This window comes from Phoca vitulina, unplaced genomic scaffold (genome assembly GCF_004348235.1).
Source record: "Phoca vitulina isolate PV1807 unplaced genomic scaffold, GSC_HSeal_1.0 scaffold53, whole genome shotgun sequence".
NCBI classification, from domain to species: Eukaryota; Metazoa; Chordata; class Mammalia; order Carnivora; family Phocidae; genus Phoca; species Phoca vitulina.
Window position 1 is genome coordinate 12,897,615 of NW_022589756.1, and position 23,286 is coordinate 12,920,900.

Consider the following 23,286-nt stretch of genomic DNA (forward strand, 5'->3'; position numbering starts at 1 on the left):
GAATGTTTAATTCTGACTACTTTCAGTAACGGTGTAAGAAGGAATTGACTGACCAATGCACCAATGCAAGATGTTTATAATAGGGGAAACTGAATGGGATGGACAAATTGGGGGGGTAGAGCCAAAATGGGAACTGTCTATACTTTTGTTCACTCTTTCTGCAAAACTGAAAACTGCTCTAGTAAATAAAATCTATTAATCAAAAAAAAAAAAACAAAAACAAAAAAAGAAGGAATTGGCGGCAGTATATCAGCACGTCTCTTCACAACTGTCACTTCCCCCACATAAGCATGGACAGTGTGTGCTCTCTGTTCTTCCTAGGGAACAGGCAAGACTGGAATCTGCAGGTCAGATTTCAAACTGACATCAAAATCATCTTCACATTTCTGTCCCAATTTTCATGATGTCCTTTCCTCTTAATTATAACTACGTCACACAGAGGCTTCCATTGAATAAATAGCCTACTTATAGGCACCTCATAAGAGGAGAATGTTTCTGGTCAATCTTATAATCTCTTTATATAGGACAACTTTAAAAGCCTTGGCATAGTTTTTACTTTAGTCTTGGACTCTAGTGACTAGATTAGGAATAACAATTATACTATGTATAAACAGCTTAAATTAGCATGAAAAAAAAGCAATGTGTGACATTTCTAAAGTCTATGCTGAAGGTCAGTGTTACAACAGAGAAGAGTGGTATAGAAATTTACAGAAGAAAACCCTGCAAAAGTTAGTGGGTAGAATGAAATGAAATGAAAGGACAGAACAAAAACTTCCATACTTAGTCTTACAACTTGCTCATTAAATAATCTTCTGCATTTACTTTGCTGCAACTAAAAAGAAGGTGTTAATTTATTACTTGCACAGTATATATATCCCCAAATGGATTTCACCTGTTCAACTTCTATGTGTTTTTTTCCCTTAACTGTAGAATACATATTCTCTGATTAAATAGGGAGAGTGACAACTGCCGACTGAACAAAAATTAATAGATTTTACATTTTGCTTAAGTGATTCTGAAAGCACTATAAAAAAAGAAGAAATAGTATCACCATCGGTGCTATTTTCAAACAAGACAATGAGAACGCTCCATTTGACCTATAGAAGGCTGCCCTCTCTGTGATGGTCTAATTATTTTCTACTATCCAGAAAACAAATATCCATAACATTTTTTGTGTCTCTTAATTTTTACATTTTTTAATGTGAAAAGATGACATTTCAGTTGTTCATTTCACTGTGGCTAAAATACTTATTTGAATATTATTGTATTACTTCTCACTGAAAGAAAAGGTAGAAATCTAGATTGAACTCTGTTTTATAAATATTTATTGTTAAAATTTAAGGATTATTATTTTAAAAGTCTTCAAATGTCCTTTAAAAATGTAGTGTCCAGTTTGCTTTCTATTATATAATGCTCTAAGGATAGATTCATTTCCTGAAAAATAGTATAACCATGGTTCTGGATTTCACATTGTGTACAAAGGCAAATTTGAACAAAATTAGTTAAACCAAGTTTTTTTCTAAATATCTTTATTATTCTGTTCTGTAGGAAAACAAGGGTACCACCAATTTTGTTTTCATAGTGATTTCTGTTATAGATACAAACGGCTACATAATGTTTCTGCCAACTGTCTGTGCCAATAGCCAGTACTTTCAGTAACAGTGGTTAGTGGGTTTTTTTTTTTTAATTAAGAATGTATATTTTTTAAGTCAGTTTTAGGTTTGCAACAACAGTTGCTTCTTTTTCATTTGGTTTTGCATACCTAGTTTTCTAGAATTCACTTTGCTACCTGTATAATTTCTGGTCCTGAACATATGTATGGTAGATTTTGCTTTTGAACCACACTGTGGATAATAATGACTTGAATCAAAGAAATAAGGCTTTATTAAAAGGGGAGAGAAAATGTGGGTATTGATGTAATAGAAGAAATGAAACAAAGTGGATGTATCTTAAAACATGAATTGTGTGAAAAGGGCCATTCTTACAATAATAAAAAAATACATGACTAACACCTAATACATTTCTTCTTTTTATTTTTTAAGTTTAAATCAATTAATTAACATATAGTGTAGCATTAGTTTCAGAGGTAATTTAATGATTCATAAGTTGTATATAACACCCAGTTCTCATTACATCACGTGCCCTCCTTAATGTCCATCACCCAGCCCCCCACTCCCCTCCAGCAGCCCTCAGTTTGTTTCCTATAGTTAGGAGTCTCTTAGAGTTTGTCTCTCTCTCTGATTTCTTATTTTATTTTTCCCACCCTTCCCCTCTGATCCTCTGTTTTGTTTCTTTAATTCCACATCTGAGTGAAATCATATGATAATTGTCTTTCTCTGAATGACTTACCTTGCTTAGCATAATACCCTCTAGGTCCATCCATGTCATTGCAGATGGTAAGATTCCATTTTTTTTTTTATGGCTGAGTAATATTCCATTGTATATATATACACCACATCTTCTTTATCCAAAACATTTTTTTCTTCATTCTAAATTCCTTCTTGGGTGCCTGGGTGGCTCAGTCATATAAGCATCTGCCTTCAGCTTGGGTCATGATCCCTGGGTCCTGGGATCGAGTCCCACATCGGGCTCCCTGCTCCGCGGGAAGCCTGCTTCTCCCTCTCCCACTCCCCCTGCTTGTGTTCCTGCTCTCGCTATCTCTGTCTCTGTCAAATAAATAAATAAAATCTTAAAAAAAAATAAAAATAAAAATAAAAAATAAATTACTTCTTAATATTGGTGTAAGCCATCCTTTCATGATTTCTTGAATTATTTGTTTCCCTCCTAAACAAATTACATCAAAACAGTTCACCACTCTAATTTGATTGTGTAAGTCTTGGGGCTATTGTTTGCATAAGTTTTTAGTAACATACTCTATGGAGTCTACCTTACAAAATTTCTTAATTTTTTTTAATTACTGCAAACATCTGTTCTATTAAAGAAAACTTAAAATGAGATGGGATGAATTTACATTAACATCACCTGGGTTCTCCCTGCTGCTTGGCACTCCTTTTGTTTATTCCTAGTGGATTCCCAATGTAGCATATGTGGAATTTAAGAACGGGGAATAGGAATTTATTCCTAGTAGATTCCCATTGTTGATAGAAATCTTTACCACTTCACTGTGGGATCCAATTCAGCTCTTTTCCAACTCTTCCTAGATGGTTTATGCACCCTAAGAAGAAAATCAATATGCACTCTCTTTTCTGCCTTTATCAGTTTCTTAATATACCTATCTCTGAACCAGCACTACTGTCCTGTCCTCCAGTCTCAGAAAGCATTACGAACTCCTTAAGTCTACGTTCATGATCCAAGATTTTTCCTTCCCTCTTTTGATCAGCTTCATTAGTTTCCATAATTCTATCTTCTATATCACTTAATTCGTTCCTCTGCTTCTTCCATCCTTGTGGTCATTTCATCCAGTTGGCTTCAAGTCTCGGTTATTGCATTTTTCATTTTGGCCTGATTGGTTTTAAGCTCTTTTATCCCTGCAGTAAGAGACTCCCTTGGTGTCTTCTATGCGTTTCTCAAGCCCAGATAGTATCCTTATGATTGTTGCTTTAAAGTTTGGATCAGGCATATTACTTATCTGATTTGATTAGATCCCTGGCCGTGACCTTTTCTTGTTCTTTCTTTTGGGATGAATTTCTCCATCTTAGCATTTTGTCTAGGTCTCTGTCTTTGTGTTGGGAAGGCCAGTTATGTTTCCTGCTCCTGAGAGTGATGGCTTTATAAAGAAGAGATCATATACTCTCCAGGGCTTGGCGCTTCAGGAAGTGTCTCTGGTGTATGCTGTGTGCACTCCGCCACTGTGTTTTGGCTGCTCTATCCCTCAGGGCAGTCCTCTGCAGGGTTTCTCCTTGCCTGCAGTGGAGAGTGTCTGTACCCTGGCCAGAGTGTGACGAGTTCTAATTCCACTTGTATTTTCAGTCTTTCCCCTGCTCCCCTTTGTCTACCTTGCTGCTCTCATTATCTCTTATTGTTCCTTTGTCAATCTTTTCCTCTCCCTGTTGATTTTCTTTCTTGCGTCTTCTGATGTGCATGGGTCAGAATTGTCTTGAAAAAACAGTTGTTTCTCTTTTTGACCTCTAATGTTCTTTAATATTTTTCCCTCCTTTGTACTAATAAATTTTTCAAGCAACTGGGCTATCAGTTTCCTTACCTTGAGCTCATTCCTTAGCTTTCTTCCTAGACTTGAGTCCCCATCACTCTGTGGAAAGAGACCCCTTGAAAGGCACTACTTTCTTTTCTCCCAGTCACCAAATCCATTACCTTCTTTCCCATTTTCATCTCCTTGAGCTACCTAAAGGAAAAAGGAAACTAGCCATGTTCCATGCTAGACACTTTCATAACTTCACAGTAGCCACTTAAATAAGATTTTTACTGATTAAGAAACTAAGGTTTGGAAAGTTTGAGTAAATTATGTTCACAAAATCACACAGCCATGATTTGGTCCTTGTAAAAATTATGCTCTTTCAACTATACTAGATAATTGCATTGTATACCCTTTTCTTTACAGTTCAAAGACTTTTAGCCTCTGGGACATTATTCTGTCCCTCCATTCTTCCATCTCTGCTTACTCCTTTACCGATTCTTCTTATTCAGGATCCTTAGTCTGTACCTTCAACCCGCACTTGTTTTTTTATATCTTATTACATTGTCAGCTGCCTATTTTGCCTTTCTAGTTTTATCTATCATCACCTGAAGGTCAACATTTTGAAGTCCAAACTCATTACTGTTTTCTTTAAATCAACACCCTCTATAACCTGTGAGTTTTCCCCCCTGTCAGTCATTTCCCTTTTCGTCTAAGCCAGAAACATCAGTTAACTTAATCTTTCACTTTTCATTATTCCTTGGCATGATAGCCAGCATGGTAAAATGTGCTCTTGCTTCATATTTTCATATACATACGTAGCATATGTGGGGTTTTTCATATGTTTTTAGGATAGATTATTTCCTTTGCATTTCTGTTGCTTTAAGCCTGGACAACTATAGTAGCCTACTGTCTAATTTCCCTTTTATTATTTCTCTTTATATTACTGTCAAATATATATATCAGGCCATTGCTTCATTATGTTAAAAAGCCTTCAGAGGCTTCCAATTACATATAAGGGAGAAGATAAACTCCTTACCTTAACATTCACTGCTATTCCTGTTATAGTCTAGTTCCAGACTTGGCTCTCAAACCCAAGATAGTTCCCCTATTTTCCTGAAAATTGCCTGATTTTTTATCTTATAATGCTTTTGCTTATATAATACAACATTGACTAAAATATTCATCTCCAGTGTTCCCCTCATTCTGAGCTATTTAAACCACTATGATTCTTTCAAAGTAGATATTCCAGAAAAACTTATCTAAATGTCCTGTCTCACAGTGATTTTTCCTTCCACTGAACTACTGAAATGCTTATTTTTCATACCTGTTCATTTAGGCCCTATTTAACTGCCTTGTGTCGTTGATTTGTCACATATGCGTATTCTACTTGTGTCCCTGTCTCATCTCCCCAGATAAACTTTAGATTTTCTTAGAGCAAAAATGTTTTATACTTCTCAGTGTCTGTCACTAAATACCTTGCATATATCCCTTGCACTTAATACATTTTAAATGAAGATGTAGATAATTTTAATATATTTGTTTTGACTCAATGTTTCAGAAATGCTTTTAAAGCAGATACAGGGGTGCCTGGGTGGCTCAGTCATTAAGCGTCTGCCTTCAGGTCAGGTCATGATCCCAGGGTCCTGGTATCAAGTCCCGCATCGGGCTCCCTGCTCAGCAGGAAGCCTGCTTCTCCCTCTCCCACTCCCCCTGCTTGTGTTCCCTCTCTTGCTGTGTCTCTCTCTGTCAAATAAATAAATAAAATCTTTAAAAAAAAAAATAAAGCAGATACGTACCTACATACCTATCTATACATATATACACACATATGCACAGATATACATATATCTACTTTACAAACTAGTCTTTGGGTGTTCATCTTTATATTTAAATCTGAAGTTAAATGGATACTTCTTTTAAAAATCACAGTACTGGGGCACCTATCCTGTTAGCAGCTAGAAAGACTAACCCATTTGTCTAGTTATAGAGTGGATTTTAAAATTTTAGATTTTTTTCCCAAACTAATATTTATGATTATTTATAAGAATATCTCTTTCTGGGGCACGTGGGTGGCTCAGTTGGTTAAGCATCTGACTATTGATCACGGCTCAGGTCATGATCTCAGGGTTGTGAGGTCAAGCCCCTAGTATGCACTGAGCGTGGAGCTTGCTTGATTCTCTCTCTACCCCACCCATGCTCAGGCACATGCCCTCCCTCTCTCTCTCTCTCTTAAAAGAAATCACATTAGTAAGGAATTTAGGATTTGTAATATGAATATTATTTACTCTTATGAGAGAAATATGAATCATAATATATATACCAAATCAATTTTCATGATACGAATTTCATTTATCCCAATATAACTTTCCTTTAGAACTATTTTTTTTTTTAATGAAATCCATTTTGGTCAATAGTCTTCTTCCAGATGACAAAAACTTCCCTTTATGCTATGGAGCCAATTCATTATAGGACTGACACCATCATGATTTATCTTCAAGTCACATGACAAAAATGTCTTAGAATTATTCCCATGTGAAAGAAAAGGAACTACACTATGGTGGTAACAATTCAGATAATTCTGCAAGTTGAACCGTGTAGAGTTTGCATAATGGAGTTAACATGTATATGGATTAAGCAATCAAATAAACTTAAGTAGTAATAATTTGAAGATTAGGTTTATTTTGGAAATGTAAAAAAAAAGAAAATTTGAATCAGGCAAATGACAAACCATTGGCCTTGAACAACTCAGCTGTAATTGCAAGTGTAGCCTTCCTTACATGGCACTAACCTCCCTCCCTATTACGGACACTCAGAAGCCATACTCCTACATCATCTAGAATAGGGATTCCTAACCTGCAGTCCTTAGATGGGCTTCAGGCACTTAATGCATATTTAAAAAATGTGTATGTGCATTATTCTGGGAAGAAGTTCTATAGTTTTCATCAGCTTAAGATCTTCACTAAAACCACACACAATGTCTGTTCTTTTTCCTTATGATAAAGCTTTTCAGATGTCTTAAAGTCTTAATCTTCTTTCCTAAGTATCTTCTTTAGCCCTAATATCAGTACATCCTTCAAGTCTTCCTTATCTAACAGGGATTGACCCTTCAACAATCTAATCAGGTCCTGATTTCCTTTATGCAGATAAATTCTAGTTTGTCAATATGCCCCACAAAATCTGCCATCCAGAATCTGACACTTTTGTAGTGAATTATGTGGACAATAGTGAGCTACTGCCTTCCCTTTTTCTGGAAACTATGTTAGCATAGACTAATATTAATGTTCATGATTTCCTTTGTCTGTGAGACACTACATGCTTACTCTCACTCTGCTGAGAGCTCTAGTCCTGATTAGTCACATGCTATGTGGCCTGGGCATCTCTCTGTACCATTCTTCTAAAACTATATTAAAAATGAAAACTTATACCAATTATTAAACAAATGTAGAGTTATTCAACCAATCTCATACTATGTTTTCTTTAGTAGTTCATTGCTTACCTAACAAGATAGGAATTCGGACGATTGTCAGCTTGCTTATTGAAGAAAATTATAATCTGATTTCATGCCTTTTCCTATTTCACACCCCTCGACCCATCACTTTGACAGCCCTTCTGAAGTAATCTTCCTTTCCAGAGAAATCCCAGACATGAAAGCTAATGCCTCCTTTCCTCATAAAACCAACAGAGTTGGCTAATTTCAAGCTGTGTTCCTCGTTTTCAGGACTGGGTTTAAAGCTGTTTGTGTTCTTGCTTACTCCTCTGTATATGATTGATTATGGAGTCTTCAAAGTAGGCGAGAGATTAAATTCTTAAAACATGTATTCCTTAAAAAAGGAAATTATCAACAACATATTTTAGGAATGCTTACATGAGGCAAATACCAATGCTAATTTGTAACTAAGGAGCATCAAATGATATTAAAATGCATATGTCATATAATTAGAGAATTATGTACTATTTAATGGATCATTTAGTGTTTTTTTACTATTTTGTATAATTTTAAAAATTGATTAGATTTAGTTTTACATCTCTTAAATATTGATTTACAAGTAGGTATAGATAAAGAACCTATTAAATAATATTTAGTTGACATTCCTTGGGGTTTGAATAGCTTAGATTTAAAATTGAGTGCTGCAAATGCTTCTGAAATATTGTTATTCTTTTAAATGGAGGAATTTTGGAAAAAATCAAACCTGACAATTTTTACTAAGTAGATGAATTAAAACATACAGTCAACTCTCGATTATTCAAACTAATGGAGGAAAGGATGGAACAAGGATTACTGTTTCTTTAGTTCCTGCCCCCTCAGTTGCTGAGAGCCTCATTCCAAACAAATTCTTTGGCTTTCCATCTTGAACATGTTACATTTCCTAACCTTTTATCCAGGATGCAGTCTGAAATACAGCTTACAATTGAGTTGACAAGAACATTTCATATTATCACATTCTGCTCTTCTCAGACACATTTTTTAATCCAGTGCTTTAGTACTGCTTTTGTACTATTAAGATTCACATGAGAAACTGATAACATTGTCTTTAGGACATTATCCTCATGGCTCATAAAATTAGTTTTATGTTAAAAAATCTTATCTTTGAATTATAATTTACAGATAATTATAACCTTTCAAAGGCATTACCTCATGGTACCAAATTGCTTTTTTAAATTTTTTAATACAAAAATTTTATGAGACTTTTTTATCTTGAAGAGTCTTTCATAAAAATTCTTCCAACTTTTTGAATTCTTAATGAGTGCAATATTTCTGAGTACTATATGTGTTTGTAAAAGGGAAGAAATGCTGAAGGAATTTATGTGTGAAAACAGTATGTTGCGTGTATATAATACATCATTTTCTCTACTAATTAACTACACACAGTGTGCTATTATCCAGACATAAGTATTCATGGGAACGCATGTATCTGGATAACTACGAGTTGAAATAAACACACCTGCCTTTTATTTCAATAACTGCACATTCAAATCCACATAAGGTATTTATTTGAATGTGACCTCCATATACATGAGAAAACGTTGGTTTCAGTGTTCAATTTTTTTGTTGATGTTTTGTTGTTGTTGATTTAAATCTAAAATAGGTACAAACTGTGGATAATGCTTCTCTGGAAAACTTTGCATGCAGGGAGAAGGAAATTCAAAGATAAATCCTATGAAAAAACACTGAAATTGTTTTGTCTTATTATATTTTGCCTCACTATATATTGAAGCTAAATTCTTATTGAATGTAGTGATGCTTAAAGCCAAAGTGTGTACAGACCATAAACCCACCTGGAACTGTGCCTACTTTACTTTAAGTTAAATAATTTAATTATTTTTCTTTACAGAATAAAATTGTTGATATTTGATTTGGAGAATCTTTTTTTCCTCAAGAAGCTTTTTCCTTGAATAGTGTATTAGAATATGTCTAAGAGATCAAGTTTTCTATTAGGCAATGGAAGTGTTTGGTACAAGGCTTATTTTAAAGTCTACATAGTAGTTTCCCCTCCCCCTGCCAACCACCAGCACCATATAAGCCATATTTCTACATAGTTAGTTTTAACTGACATGAGCCAGAAAATTGAATTAGGATTTCCTTAGGAGTTTTAACTTTGAATTTCCTACTTTTCATTGCATGTAAACTATCAACCACAAGTAATAGTTTCAGCTCAAGTTCTAGCTTGTATTTTGCATGTTAAAGCTATAAAAAGTCTATTAATGCTGGACAGAATTTATGGCTATTGTTCCGCTATCGCCTAATTGTTAAAATTTATAAATAAAGACTGACTTTATTTATGTAGACTTGTCTTTCTGTCTTAGGGAGTGAACTACTTTATGTCCAAGGGTATCCTAGATGATTCACCAAAGGAAATAGCAAAGTTTATCTTCTGTACAAGAACACTAAATTGGAAAAAACTGAGAATCTATCTTGATGAAAGGTAAAAAAAAAATTTAAGTTTTCATCAGAAATGAGTTAAGTAATGCTTTTAATGAGTTAAGCTTTACTTTTAAAACTATACCACATAGCAGTCATCTAGTTGAGAAATTTTTCTCACAGCTATTTATAACTACCATTGTAGCCTGAAGGCAGACAAACAGTATGTAAACAAATGAGTATGGCTGTGTTCTAATAAAATTTTATTTACAAAAATAGGGAGTGGGCCATATTTGGCACACTAGCTATAATTTGCCTATCCCTACCATAAACAATTGATAGAAATTATCAGCACCACGCTCTAACCAACTGAGCTAACCGGCCAGCCGCCAACAATTGATAGAAATTAAAGATATGATCATATAATCATGGTTGAGTTCAGCAAGAATTGAAGCATAGTATTACAAACGATGACTATTGATTAGATTGCCATTGATAAAAAATATGTATACACATACACATATACTTACACAAATATTTATATAATTGTAAATAATCCAAATGTACATAAGTAGAATTGTTACCTCCATAAGACGGAATACTGTTGAGTCATTAAAAAGAATGATTTAGATCTGTGTGTAAAGACATAGAAAGCTGTTCACAATATACCATATGAAATAAGAAAAGCAAATACTAGGAAAAACATATACTATATGTTGACACTTTTTAAAGTCTACATAAATAGTTGTTACCTCTGGTGGTGTGGATTGCTGTGGAAAGTGAAAACTCTTATTTTCAGAGTTAAAAACAAAGAATTCTGTTGCTATTTGAATTTAGCCAAAAAAACACTTGAAAAGAAGCTGACACTTTTAATATTGCAAAATTTATTTTTTCTTCATTTTATAATTAGAATTACTAGTTTCACCTTGCTTTGTTATAACCTATTCACAAAAAATTTAAAAATTATTTAATGTCTTAAATAATCAGAGTTGGATTTTTTAATTTTAAGGATTATGTATACTTTGTAGGATTAGCTGATCTGAGAATCAATAATAAAGTATTTTCATCCAAAACATAATTTGAGTCCTTATCATTTTTTAGTAGAGAAATGTTAACTAAAGCTGTGTCTTTTTCTTTTTCCACTAGGAGGGATGTCTTGGATGACCTTGTAACGTTGCATAATTTTAGAAATCAATTTTTGCCCAATGCACTGAGAGAATTTTTTCGTCATATCCATGCCCCTGAAGAGCGTGGGGAGTATCTTGAAACTCTCATAACAAAGTTCTCACATAGATTCTGTGCTTGTAACCCCGATTTAATGCGAGAACTTGGCCTTAGTCCTGGTAAGAATATATATAGTGAATTCCTTCCAGCCCCCTTCCCACCTCCAGGTAAAAATAGTAGTATATGAGACATTTTTTTCTCACCACGGGGAAACGTGCTTTCAGTAATTACAAATACTTCTCTTACTACTTACAGCAATGACTAATTCTATAGAATACAACATTTATGTGAGCTTAGAATAGTTTATCATAGCTGTCATTTATATGTAGTAAACACTGTTTTAGGAAGAAAGTTAGACTTAGCTATAAATTTATTAAAATTATTCTTGATTGAGAATTGGATATTACTAATTTAACTAAAAACTTGAGAAATTATTTTTAAAGCTTTTCATAGTCCACATATTACATAGGTAACACCTAGAATTTTTCTACTAAAAAATTTATTTTTAATACAACTAATTTTTATAATTTGTGTGTATGAGTATATATCTATGTACGTGCAATATAACGTGAGTATTCTATGTATTTTTTCATTTGACAGAGCTTTACTTATCTCTTCATCTCAAAAATTATATTGTGTTGATTTAGTGGTGGTTACAAAACATTTACCCATCATATGAAATTTGTTGAAAATGCTTTTATAAAACATAATATTTGACTTTGCTTTATTAAGACTGCAGGATTCTGAAATAAAAACCCCATAGTAGTAGCAAGTAGTTGTAGCATATAATAATAAGTATCTTGAGGTTTGTTACTATTTTGATAGTAAACATCAGGTATTGCTTTGGGCAAATATAAAGACATTTTGTTGTTGTTGTTGCATGCTGCTCAGGTTTAGCAATCTTTTCCCTAAAAATTTACTTCTGAAATTCATACGTAAATTCCATGGACCTTAAAAATACATATCTCAAACAAGAATATTAATTTAATAATCTTATAAGTTGTTTACATTTTATTTTCAAGGACTGTTAATATATGTCTTTGTCATTAAATATTTTCCAATTAGATTTTTATAAAAAACATTCTATGTAAATATATATGTGGGTTTTTGGGTTTTTTTTTTTTTTTTTTTTTGAATGGGAAGATAAATATACTAACAGTACAGGTGTATTTTATGGATAGTTGAGTGGGAGTATCACATTTGAAAGCAAAGATGAAAATAAAGCCAATTCTGAAATTTTTATATTTAGAATGAGCTTTCACTATAAATTCCTAAATTATTCTAAAATGCTTTATGAGTTGAAGGAAATACTCACGAATTGGTGGTCAGTTAGGATGATCAACCATCCCTATTTGTCCAGGACTGAAGAGTTCCGCAGGACACGGGATTTTCAGTGCTAAAACTGGAAGAGGCCCAGGCAAACTGGGATGAGTTGGCCATTCTCTGTTTAGTTATGATCGAATCTCAATTTCTTTAAATTATGAAAATTTTTGCATTAGATAATGCCTTTGGGACCACATTTTTCAAACCACCTAATAATTTGAGGTGTTTCTTTTTAATTCCAGATGCTGTCTATGTCCTGTGCTACTCTTTGATTCTACTTTCCATTGACCTCACTAGCCCTCATGTGAAGAATAAAATGTCAAAAAGAGAATTTATTCGAAATACCCGTCGTGCTGCTCAAAACATTAGTGAAGATTTTGTAGGGCACCTTTATGACAACATCTACCTTATTGGCCATGTGGCTGCATAAAAGCACAATTGCTAGGACTTCAACTCTTACCTTCAAACTGAAGTTACCCAAGGACTTATTTAGCAGATATGGGGGTTACATTAGTGCTGGTCATTCTAGCCTCTGTATACAATCAAGCTCGAGTGTATACCTTCTTTTTCTTTTACTATTTTCTTTTTTAGTAATTTCCTTGGGGAACTACATAATTTTGCAGAATTTTTCTTAATTTTGCTTATCATGTTTTGCACAAAGCAGAGCCATTGTCTCACACAGCCGTTTAAGAATGTTACACTGACATTACACTCTAACGATGGTATATTTGTGCATTAGATTTGCTTGAAAAACTACTCATTTTCATTCTTTTTTAAAATACCATTTAATGTGTACATATTTAACTAAAGAGATTTATAATCATAATTATTTTATTGTAAAGATTTTAACTAAAGCCTTTCCTTTTTCTCTCAAACTGAGTTCTGAAATTTATTTGATTCTGATCTGAGCTTATGACTGTCTTCATAAAAGTTGGATCTGACTTGGATAAAAACCAATACCAGTTTCTCTTTCCTTTGAACTTTGAAAAGAATATTAATTTATTACTAGTAATAAGCAAAACAGGCACTTATTTTTATAATATAAATTCATCACTTGACTTTCCATTTTTAAAAGTTCTGGGTTAGTCATTTCTCAATAAGTCCTTTAAACTATTTGAGATAGCAAAATATGTTAAAATCTAGGATTCCCACACCTAGGAACAGAATGTTATTAAAACTTGTATCTCTTGTAATTAGTCAAAATTTACCATTCTCTTTTAACTTGAAAATTTCTGTTTAGAATCAGTTGAGAAAGGAGTATTGTGAATGAACAAATTTTCTTTATTCATTCATTCAAAAATATTTACCAAGGACCTTCAGTGTACTAGACACTGTGCTAGGTAGTAGCGATACCTAGACGTGGGCCCTGCCTTCATAGATGTTACATGATTGGTAACAAAAGGAAAAATACTGCTCCTTGGAGAGCAAATGTAGAAAGCATAGCTTAATTAACAATTATTTAATTATGAAACACTTAGCACTGAAATGATAAAGAACAGTACATTTATATGGTAAGTCAGAAGTTTCTTGGGAATACTGCTAAGCGAAAAGCATCAGCTTTGAAATGAGACACTATGTGATGAGTAGAGCTGCTAGTTTAGGGGGTGGAACTTGGAGGATTAGAAACTTTTTCCTGGAAGTGCACAGTCCCAGCTTCTTTCCAGATCTGGTCCTAAGTAAATAGTGGTTGGTAATATAACTACAAGTGATATCCTATAGAATTTTCAATGACAAGACATAAGATAATCAGACAATTTCAGAAGTCAAAGGGACTTTTAGCCTGGAAGTAAACAAGTTCTCAGATCTTGAGGAAAATACCTAAATTTTCACATGTGCATAATTTTGAATTCCATGACAAAATGCTTCTTTGTAATTTTTAACTTCAAAACTAATTTATTGGAAAGTTTCAGAAGACCAACAGTAATGATAACATTTTATCGTTTCTGTTTTCCCATGAATGGCAGGCATCTTGCCCTCTCTATCTCCTTTTCTTTTTTCTTTTTTTTTTTTTCTATCCCTATCTCTCCCTTACCATTGGGTTCTTTCTACCCCTGTTTTAGCTTTACTCTTTTCTTTCCTTCTTTTTTTTTTATTTTATTTTTTATTACTATGTTATGTTAATCACCATACATTACATCATTAGTTTTTGATGTAGTGTTCCATGATTCATTGTTTGCGCATAACACCCAGTGCTCCATTCAATACGTGCCCTCTTTAATACCCATCACCAGGCTAACCCATCCCCCACCCCCCTGCCCTCTAGAACCCTCAGTTTGTTTCTCAGAGTCCATAGTCTCTCATGGTTCGTTTCCCCCTCCTATTTCCTCCCCTTTCATTCTTCCCTTCCTGCTATCTTCTTCTTTTTTTTTCTTTTTAATATGTAATGTATTATTTGTTTCAGAGGTACAGGTCTGTGATTCAACAGTCTTACACAATTCACAGCGCTCCATTTCAGTTTTCCCCCTTTTTCCTGTTTTATTTTTTTCACCCTGACCTGATTATAAATGTAGATTGGCAGTATTCTTTTTTTTAACATTTTCTTATGAAAATTTTCAAACATATAAAAATTAAAATATTTTACAGAGAATACGTATATAACCACTATGTAGATTTTACAATTAAAATATTACTGCATTCACTTTAGCTCATATTTATCCATCCCTCTGTCCATCAGTCAACCTATCTTATTGTTTTAATACAGGTAACACAGGTTTCGGACCTCAGAATACTCTTTCTTCCTATAGAATTCAACTTGTATATTGTTAGCTAGAGATCCACTTTTTTAAATGTTTTTTTCTGTATAGGTAAAATTTGCATTCAGTGAAATACATAAATGTGAAGTATACTAATCGATGAATCTTAATAAATACATACACTTGAGTAAACCAAGCCCATATCAAGATATACGACTTGATACAACCTATTTACAGTTAATATTTGTACCACTTCACATAAAATATAGAAGCCTTGTAACCATACAGGAGTGTTTACCCACTTCCTCCGTTTGTTATTTTATAGTTGTCATATGAGTTACAGATAGCATACATTACAAACTCCACACGGTAATAATTTGCTTTGAGTAGTTGTATAGACTTTAAACAAGGGGGAAAAAACCCTCGTTTATATTGACCCACATTATCACTTCTAATGCTTTTATTCCTTTCTGAAAATCCCAGTTTCCTTGTAGTATCATTCATGTCAGCCTGAAAAATATTAACATCTATGACAGTTCAGGTCTGCTAGCAATTAATTATCCTAGTTTCCTTTTACATGAAAATGTCTTTATTTTGTTTTCCTTTTTGAAGAGTACTTTTGCTGCATATATAATTCTGCATTGACAGTTTCTTCCCCCCTTTCACACTTTAAAGATACTCCTCCACTGTTTTCTGGCCTCCATTGTTTCCAGTAAGAAGTCGGTATATTCAAATTGTTTTCTCCCTGTGTGTATAAAATCCCATTTTCCTCTGACAGTTTTCTTTTGTCAGATATTTTTCAGTCTCTTTTACACATGTGCTAAAACTTTTGATATCATCTTACAGATCTTTTTTTTTTTTTTTAATCTTTTTTTCCTCTTTTCTTCAGTTGGATTATTTCTCTTGATCTCTGTTCTAGGACATTACTCTTCTGTAATTGTTCTTCTTTTAAGCTCATTCAATGAAATTTTTTAATTACTATACTTTTTGATTCTAGAAATTCCTTCATTTTTATAATTTATATTTCTGTGCTGCTGAGATTTCCTATCTTCATTTACTGTAAGCACATTTTCCCTTACAACCTTGAACATAGTTAAATACTGCTTTAAGTCTTTATCTGCTCATTTCATCTTCTTCGATTGTCTCTTCTTTTGAGAATAGATTATATTTTCCTGTTTCTTCATATGTTAGTAATTTAGACTTCGTCCTAGACACAGCAAGTAAAATATGTAGAAACCCTGTATTATGATAGTTTCTCCAAAGACTTTTTTTTTTTCTTTTTAAAGCTGGAAGTTAACTGGCAGAACTCAGTTGCAATCTCTTGCTGCCCTGAAGTAGCTCAAATGTCAGTTCACTTCTTTAACCTGGAATCTTTTCTGTGTGTACATACCTCAGAGAGAAGCCAGAGTTTGGGGCACAGTTCATACACAGAAATTAGGGTGCTCACTCTTCTTTTCTTGCCATTATTTCTTTCTTCATTTTCTTGCAGCTACTATTGCCCCCAGACTCTGCTCTATGGTTCTTCAAGTCAGTAAAACTAAAGGCTCCAGTGATGCAGACTGGGGGCTGCCCTCAGGCAAAAACTATAAAATGGGAAATTCATCCAACTCTCTAGCTTTTTCTTCCAAGTATTCTCTTCAGTGTCAGCCTGAAAAATATTATTGGGTCAGCCTTTATTGGGTTGCTTTCCATTTCTATACTTTGTCCAGTGTTTGTGGTTTTATCTGTTCAAGGATCTGAAGTAGAACCCTCTTTAATTGGGCAGTATTCTTTTTACTACTTTCTAAGCTTACTGAATCGGGATTTATTCCTGGCATTTTAAAAACTAGGTGTGTATAAATTTAAATGTTTATTTTTTAAAACCCCATCATCATAAACATTTACTGAATGCTTAATTAGAAATTCAGTGTTTTCCAGTGGAGGTCCCACTGGCTTTTGGGGAAGGATGTTCATTGTGGGGAGACCGCTCCCTACAGTAGAGGACATCAGGATGCCTGGATTTTGCTTGCTAGATGCCAGTAGCATCCCTCAGTTATTGTGACGTATAAATAATGTCCCCACATGTTTCCAAATGCCTGAAGTTTGGAACTAGTGGACCTTCTTTCTGATAAAACAAATTTATCTTTCTAAAACACAAGCTCCTTTTGACACATCTGTTTAAAGTCCTCAATAGCTCCCTTTCTACAAAATTAAGCCTCCTTAGCATGGCATTTAAGGCTGTACAATCTGGGGGCACCTGGGTGGCTTGGTTGAGCATCTGACTCTTGATTTCGGCTCAGGTCATGATCTCAGAGTCCTGGAATTGAGCCCCGAGTCAGGCTGCATGCTCAGCAGGGAGTCTGCTTCCCCTCTTCCTCTGCCCCTCCCCACCCGTGCACACACACTCTCTCTCTGAAATAAATAAATTTTTAAAAACAAACAAAAAAGGTTATACAATCTGGCCTCAGCTTATCTTCCTTTAAAGCCTCATCTCCAGCATTCCTCAAATGTGATCTGATCTGTCTTTGACTTGTACAAGCTGGTCTTCCTGTGATATCCTGCTCTCCTTTCTAGATCTAAAGTTCCCCTGCTCATCATCTAAGATCCACCTCAAATATAGCTTATTTAGCAAAGCTTTCAAAGACTGCCTTTCTATTATAAGGCCTGAACTAGGTAAGTGGCAGAGGACTTAGAGAGGAGGAACGAATGAAAAACAAAAACTGAAAATTGATGGGATTTAATGATTTTGAAGTAAGGTGTTTGATGTAAGGATCTGGTTGTCCTACTATCAAAGGTAGCTACTAAGAGAAGCAACCAGTGGAGTGATATGGAACAAATAAGATCCCAACTTTCGGATATTTTTAATTTGAAAGTATCAATAGAACATTGGTTGCAGCTAGAGAATAAGGCTAGAAAAAATCAGCGCTGGATATGTAACTTTGGGGGTCTTATTAGTATTTAAAAGGTGTTTTGTTAAGTGAAGCACTGGAGAAAGCTGCTCTAGGAAGTTTGTTAAGTAAAAAGAAATGTTTGGGAAACACAGCATTTTAGGTTTTGGTAGAGAAAAAGAGAGTTTGTGAAGACTATAGAAGGACCGGAGAAGAATGGGGTCCTGAGAGCTAGAGAAGTGGAGTTTCAAGAAGGATGCTGGCTGAGCTTGCATTTGGTGCAGCTCAACAAGTAGTTTTTTTCCCATCTACACTCAAGCTTCTTTGAGACTACCTTTTCCACTTAAGGCTGAGTACTTTAGTTACAGTAGTGCTAATGGCTTTTATATTGTCTGACCAAATATTCTCTTACCCAGTGCGTAATCTGAGCTCTACTGAAACCCACAAGGGTACTTACGGTCCATCGCAACTCAGGCCTGTCTACACCTTCCATCCCCACGAAGGACGAAGGGCTGTGCTATTTCAAGGCCAGAACATAACCATACCAACTGGGTACTTCTAGTGCATTTTTCTTATACACAATTACCAGTTATGTTTTCTAATATACAGGTTTGTTTAGTTTTCTTTTTAAGAAAAGGCAAAGAAAAAAAGTGCTCAAAAACTTTGAGTTCTCCAGATTTATCATCAGCAGGATTTTCCCTAAGTACATTTGTTAAAACTAATACTCCATAATCTCAATGAACCCTGTATTTTCATCCTTCCATTAATTTTTCTTTTTTTCTTTTTTCTTTTTTTTTTTTGGAAAGCTTGTAACCTCTCCCTCACATTTACCTGTTGAAATGTTATTCGCCCTTCAAAGTCCTCTTAGATTCATTCCTCTCCAGGGTAACTGTTCCAATTCTTTCAGGTAGAAATTTTATTCTTATATCTCCCTCAGTACCTAACATAGACCTTGGCCAACTGAATTATTTTAGATCTGGTTTAGTTTGTACATAAGCACATAGGAAGATGGCTTTACTGTGTCCATTTTTTAAAAATATATTTGGAGCTTTCAGTTGTACACAATTTATAAATTGGCACATATTAGATTTAACTTCTTAAAAATATTTAAAAACAAATTCAACGTGTGTATTATTCTTGATATGAATTCGTCTCTAGAGGACTTCTGATTTTAAATATTTGGATGAATCACTACTTTAAGACTGTCTTTTTTTTTAATTTCAAGAGTTTAAGTTGATCTTAAATTGATCTTTTACTTACATTTTTTACAATATGATTAATATGGTGCTTGATGAGAGTAAGCTTATTCAGAACTCTTAACATTTAAGATAACAACTTGTTTATTGTAATTTGAGTCTGTTTTCCTGTGTTTAAAATGAACTTCTTAAATATCATACTGCTAACTGCCTAGTTTCTTTTTAAGCATTCATAACTGAATATGTCCACTGTGAGAAGCCAACCTAAGGAAATAATCCAGAATAGGCAAAAGGCAGTACTTACATCATTAGTTTTGCAATTGTTTTTAATCCAAGGTATTTAAAAAAAAAAAAAAAAAAGGATATAACTGGAATGCCCAAAACTTGGGGCTGTACAAACAAATAACTAGCAGATATTTGAGTACACACTATGTACCAGAAAGTAGACCAAAAGACATCCTTATCATGTATTACCGCGAAGCTATGATGTTTATAAATAATACGGGAAAGCAGTTACAAATCATGATGAAAGCCAAAAGGATATGAAATTATGCATATATGTATATATGTGTATGTGTGCACGTACACACACGTTACAATTACTATGTAAAACACTGCAAAAACCTGATCGGAAAACAGACACTAGAGTAAAATATACCAAGATATGGATAATGATCTTATTTCCTCTTTCAAATATTATTAAGGATCATATATTTTAGATAGAACCAAGTAAATTCCCCGAACTATTCAGAAAATAAAGATAAATGGTGTCCCTAAATTAACCAGTATAGTTTCCCCTCAGAATGTTTCCGTGTATTTTTATTCAAAATTTGTTTTATTTTTAAAAGACACTTGGTTAATCTGTTAAATCATTTCTGGACAAATGTTTTGTTTTCAAGCCTCAAAAAGTGGATTGTTTTATATTATTTTTGTCTCATCGAATTAAAGACCAACAAGAGAAAGATACCAAGTCTTTACTGAGGAAATTTTCATTTGTTAAAAAAAAAAAAAAATGTCTTTCTTCTTGGCGCGGTTGGACAGGAAGGTTGGATTTAATTTAAAATGATTAATGAGATTTTGTCAGGCTCCTTGACTTTACCACCACTGCAGTTTGTCAGTGCAACAACCCAGGGAGCCCGGACGCCACTCTGTCGCCCAAAACCACTCTCCGGGGAGAAAATTAACTGGCAGAAGTAGTGCCAGGTACATGTCAATGGCATTGTCTCCTGGGTATCGACAGTTTAAAGGTCTGAATCAGAAATATGTAAGTTTCGGGGATACACATACCTAAGATAATGTTTTCACTCTCTTTGCAAGTAGCTAATCACTTTTTAAATATTTCAGTGGCAAAAAAAAAAAAAAGAAAAAATATTTAAGTTGTTGATGCTTTCCAAAGGAAACTATGTAAAGCCAAAATCTTTACTAATGTCTCTCCTCCCTAATTTATTTTAAAAGTTAAAATAAACGAGGATTCAAGGATCTCAGGTTACTTTCTGCTTTTTTTTTTTTTAAGAATTAAGGTGAAGCATTCTTAGAAAGTGAAATCATTTTTCACTTTTGAAAACACGTCTTAGCCATCAGCATGACCCAGTTTTATTATCAAGTTTTTAAATTAAGCTGAAAGGTGATCTGACTTAACACACCCTTTTATGCTTATTTGTGCACTTAAGTTTAAAACTAATCAATGTGATTAGCTAAAACCAAATTACTGAATATGGTTAGTTATGGATGGTTAAAGCAATATGTGTTTCTGGCTTTGGTGTAAAACTGCAAAAGAAAACGATACCAGTGTTGATCATCTTCTTTAAAAGCCTGTCTGAAAGAGTTCAGGCAAAAGGAATTTCTTCCAACAAAATGGTAGTGAAGGTTTGAGGATATGATAAGACATCTGAAGACTACCTTTGTAGAAGTTTAAGAGAACGAATATTTGCCAATTTTTATCCAAACAAAACATGAACAAAGAATGCTTTCATGTTAAACAATTTCTTTGTTCATGTTTTGTTCACTCTACCATTCTGAACGGTGAATGTATGCAACCCAAGGAGACAGACCCTCTACCAGGACCAGACTTCCAATGAATCTGCTTGTGCTTCTGCTGGAGACAGCCTGTGAAAAGCACAGGAAAGTGGAAACGTCTAGAAAAGTTGATCAAGGCCACTGCTCTTACTGAGAGGACAATAAAAGGAGCAAAATAGAGTAGCTCTGGGTATATACCAGCTCATCCTCAACCATCACATTGCCTTGCAGTGAGTTTCTGTCAAGGCAAATGTCATTTTCCATCCTGAGGCCATCAAATCGTTGATTGTATCTCTAAAACTCTCAAAAATTATACACACTATTTTTAATAAGTATCAATTTTAGTGTTGCAATCTAGCTGCTTCGTTACATGTTCCCCCTCCCCCAAAAATGGACTGCAGTATTCAATGTAGGTAATCATGTTTATGAAGGGATTCAGTTACTCATTTTATTTTACTTTGGAGATACTTGTTTTTACTACGTAACTCAAAATAAATATACATATTTTCTCCTTCCCTTAGTTAATCTTGGAACAAAGAAAATAATGCATAGTATTTTCCAAAATGCCACCCCAAAAAGATTATGGCCATTGTCAATAATAAGCCAGAAAAATGAAACTCTCTTGAGTGAGGCCAAGCTCAGTTTAGATTAGGTGAAATCCAATGCCCTTGGAACACTGTTCCCAGGGTAGCATTTATTACCATGATGAATTTGTTGGTTCTGGGTCTGGTTCTCAGCCTCAAAATCTGGTTTTGTCAATAGCCCTTAAGCAGTGTGTTTTTCACGGCATTGATTTTTAAATCTAGAACTGAAGGTTATGTTACAATAACTTACTGAGTGTGATCAGTACATCCTCAGTCTTTACCAGCCTTCAGAAAGTCGATGGATAATCATGGAGTCAGAGCAAGGGAAGTTACCAGAATCAAACAGCATGTTTATATTTTGTATCAAACAGCATAACCAAATGCATCACACTCTCAATAGAGATGATTTTTGCACATTTAGAGTTTGATAGCCGAAGTCCCTTTGCACTAGGTATGGCCAGGATTTGGCTTCATATTTCTTTTTATTTTTTTTAAAGATTTATTTATTTTTGAAAAAGAGAGAAAGAGCATGAGCAGGAGGAAGGGCAGAGGGAGAAGCAGACTCCCCACTGAGCAGGGAGCCTGACTTGGGGCTCGATCCCAGGACTCTGGGATCGTGACCTGAGTGGAAGGCAGACGCTTAACCGACTGAGCCACCCAGGCGCCCCATATTTCTTTTTATTTTATACCGTTAAGTGAAACAATGCTTTGCCTTTCCCCTCCTCACCGGTTTCCCTTTTCATTGACTCAAAGCGTTTCTAATCCTTTTTTTCCCCAAGTTTTTATTTAAATGTCAGTTAGTTAACACACAGTGTAATATTAGTTTCAAGTGTAGAATTTATTTTCTAAGGCTTTCAATTATTATTACATTAATTTCTTTAAAACCTTAATATAGTAGATCACATTACAGGCATGGCCTGCTCCCTAAAGCCATTCTCATGCATTTTGTGCTTTTCTCACTATTTAAGGGAAATCTCATTTCTCACATATTCAAGTTCACTATACCCCCCAAGTACCTATAACATGGCATAAATTTAGGACTTTTTTTTTTTTTTTTTACAATATAGTGATGTTTTAACTTAAGTATTCAAATAAGCATTTAAAGATGGCTCATTTTTTGGGAAGAAGGAATTAATCAGGGGCTATGAAGAGACAAAAAGGAAGAAAATTGTCCCTTACTATCAAAGGTTTCAGTGGGAGGAAGGCAACCATAATCCATACAGTTCTATAATACTTTATATATAACACCACAATTTTGCAGAGGTCTGGAGAAGTTATGTGACTTTTGGAGGCTGACATGAACATCTATAGGGATCAAGAGAGGCTGACTCCCAAAGTACATTTTGTATATTACTAACCTTAATGAACAGCATAAGAAAATGTGCTAAAAGATCTTAATAAAGAAAAAGACAACCAGCATCTTAGAA

General features: G+C 34.2%; 1 protein-coding gene across 1 annotated transcript in view; it reads left to right on the forward strand.

The window, feature by feature from the left end:
• Positions 1-14,581, forward strand: part of FBXO8 (F-box protein 8) — a 47,799-nt gene extending 33,218 nt beyond the window's left edge. The window contains exons 4-6 of the mRNA XM_032389014.1: positions 9,902-10,020; positions 11,103-11,299; positions 12,746-14,581. Coding sequence (XP_032244905.1) covers positions 9,902-10,020; positions 11,103-11,299; positions 12,746-12,933 — 504 coding nt within the window. The 3' untranslated portion in view covers positions 12,934-14,581. The remainder of the gene's footprint in view (positions 1-9,901; positions 10,021-11,102; positions 11,300-12,745) is intronic.
• The last annotated feature ends 8,705 nt before the right edge of the window (positions 14,582-23,286 follow it).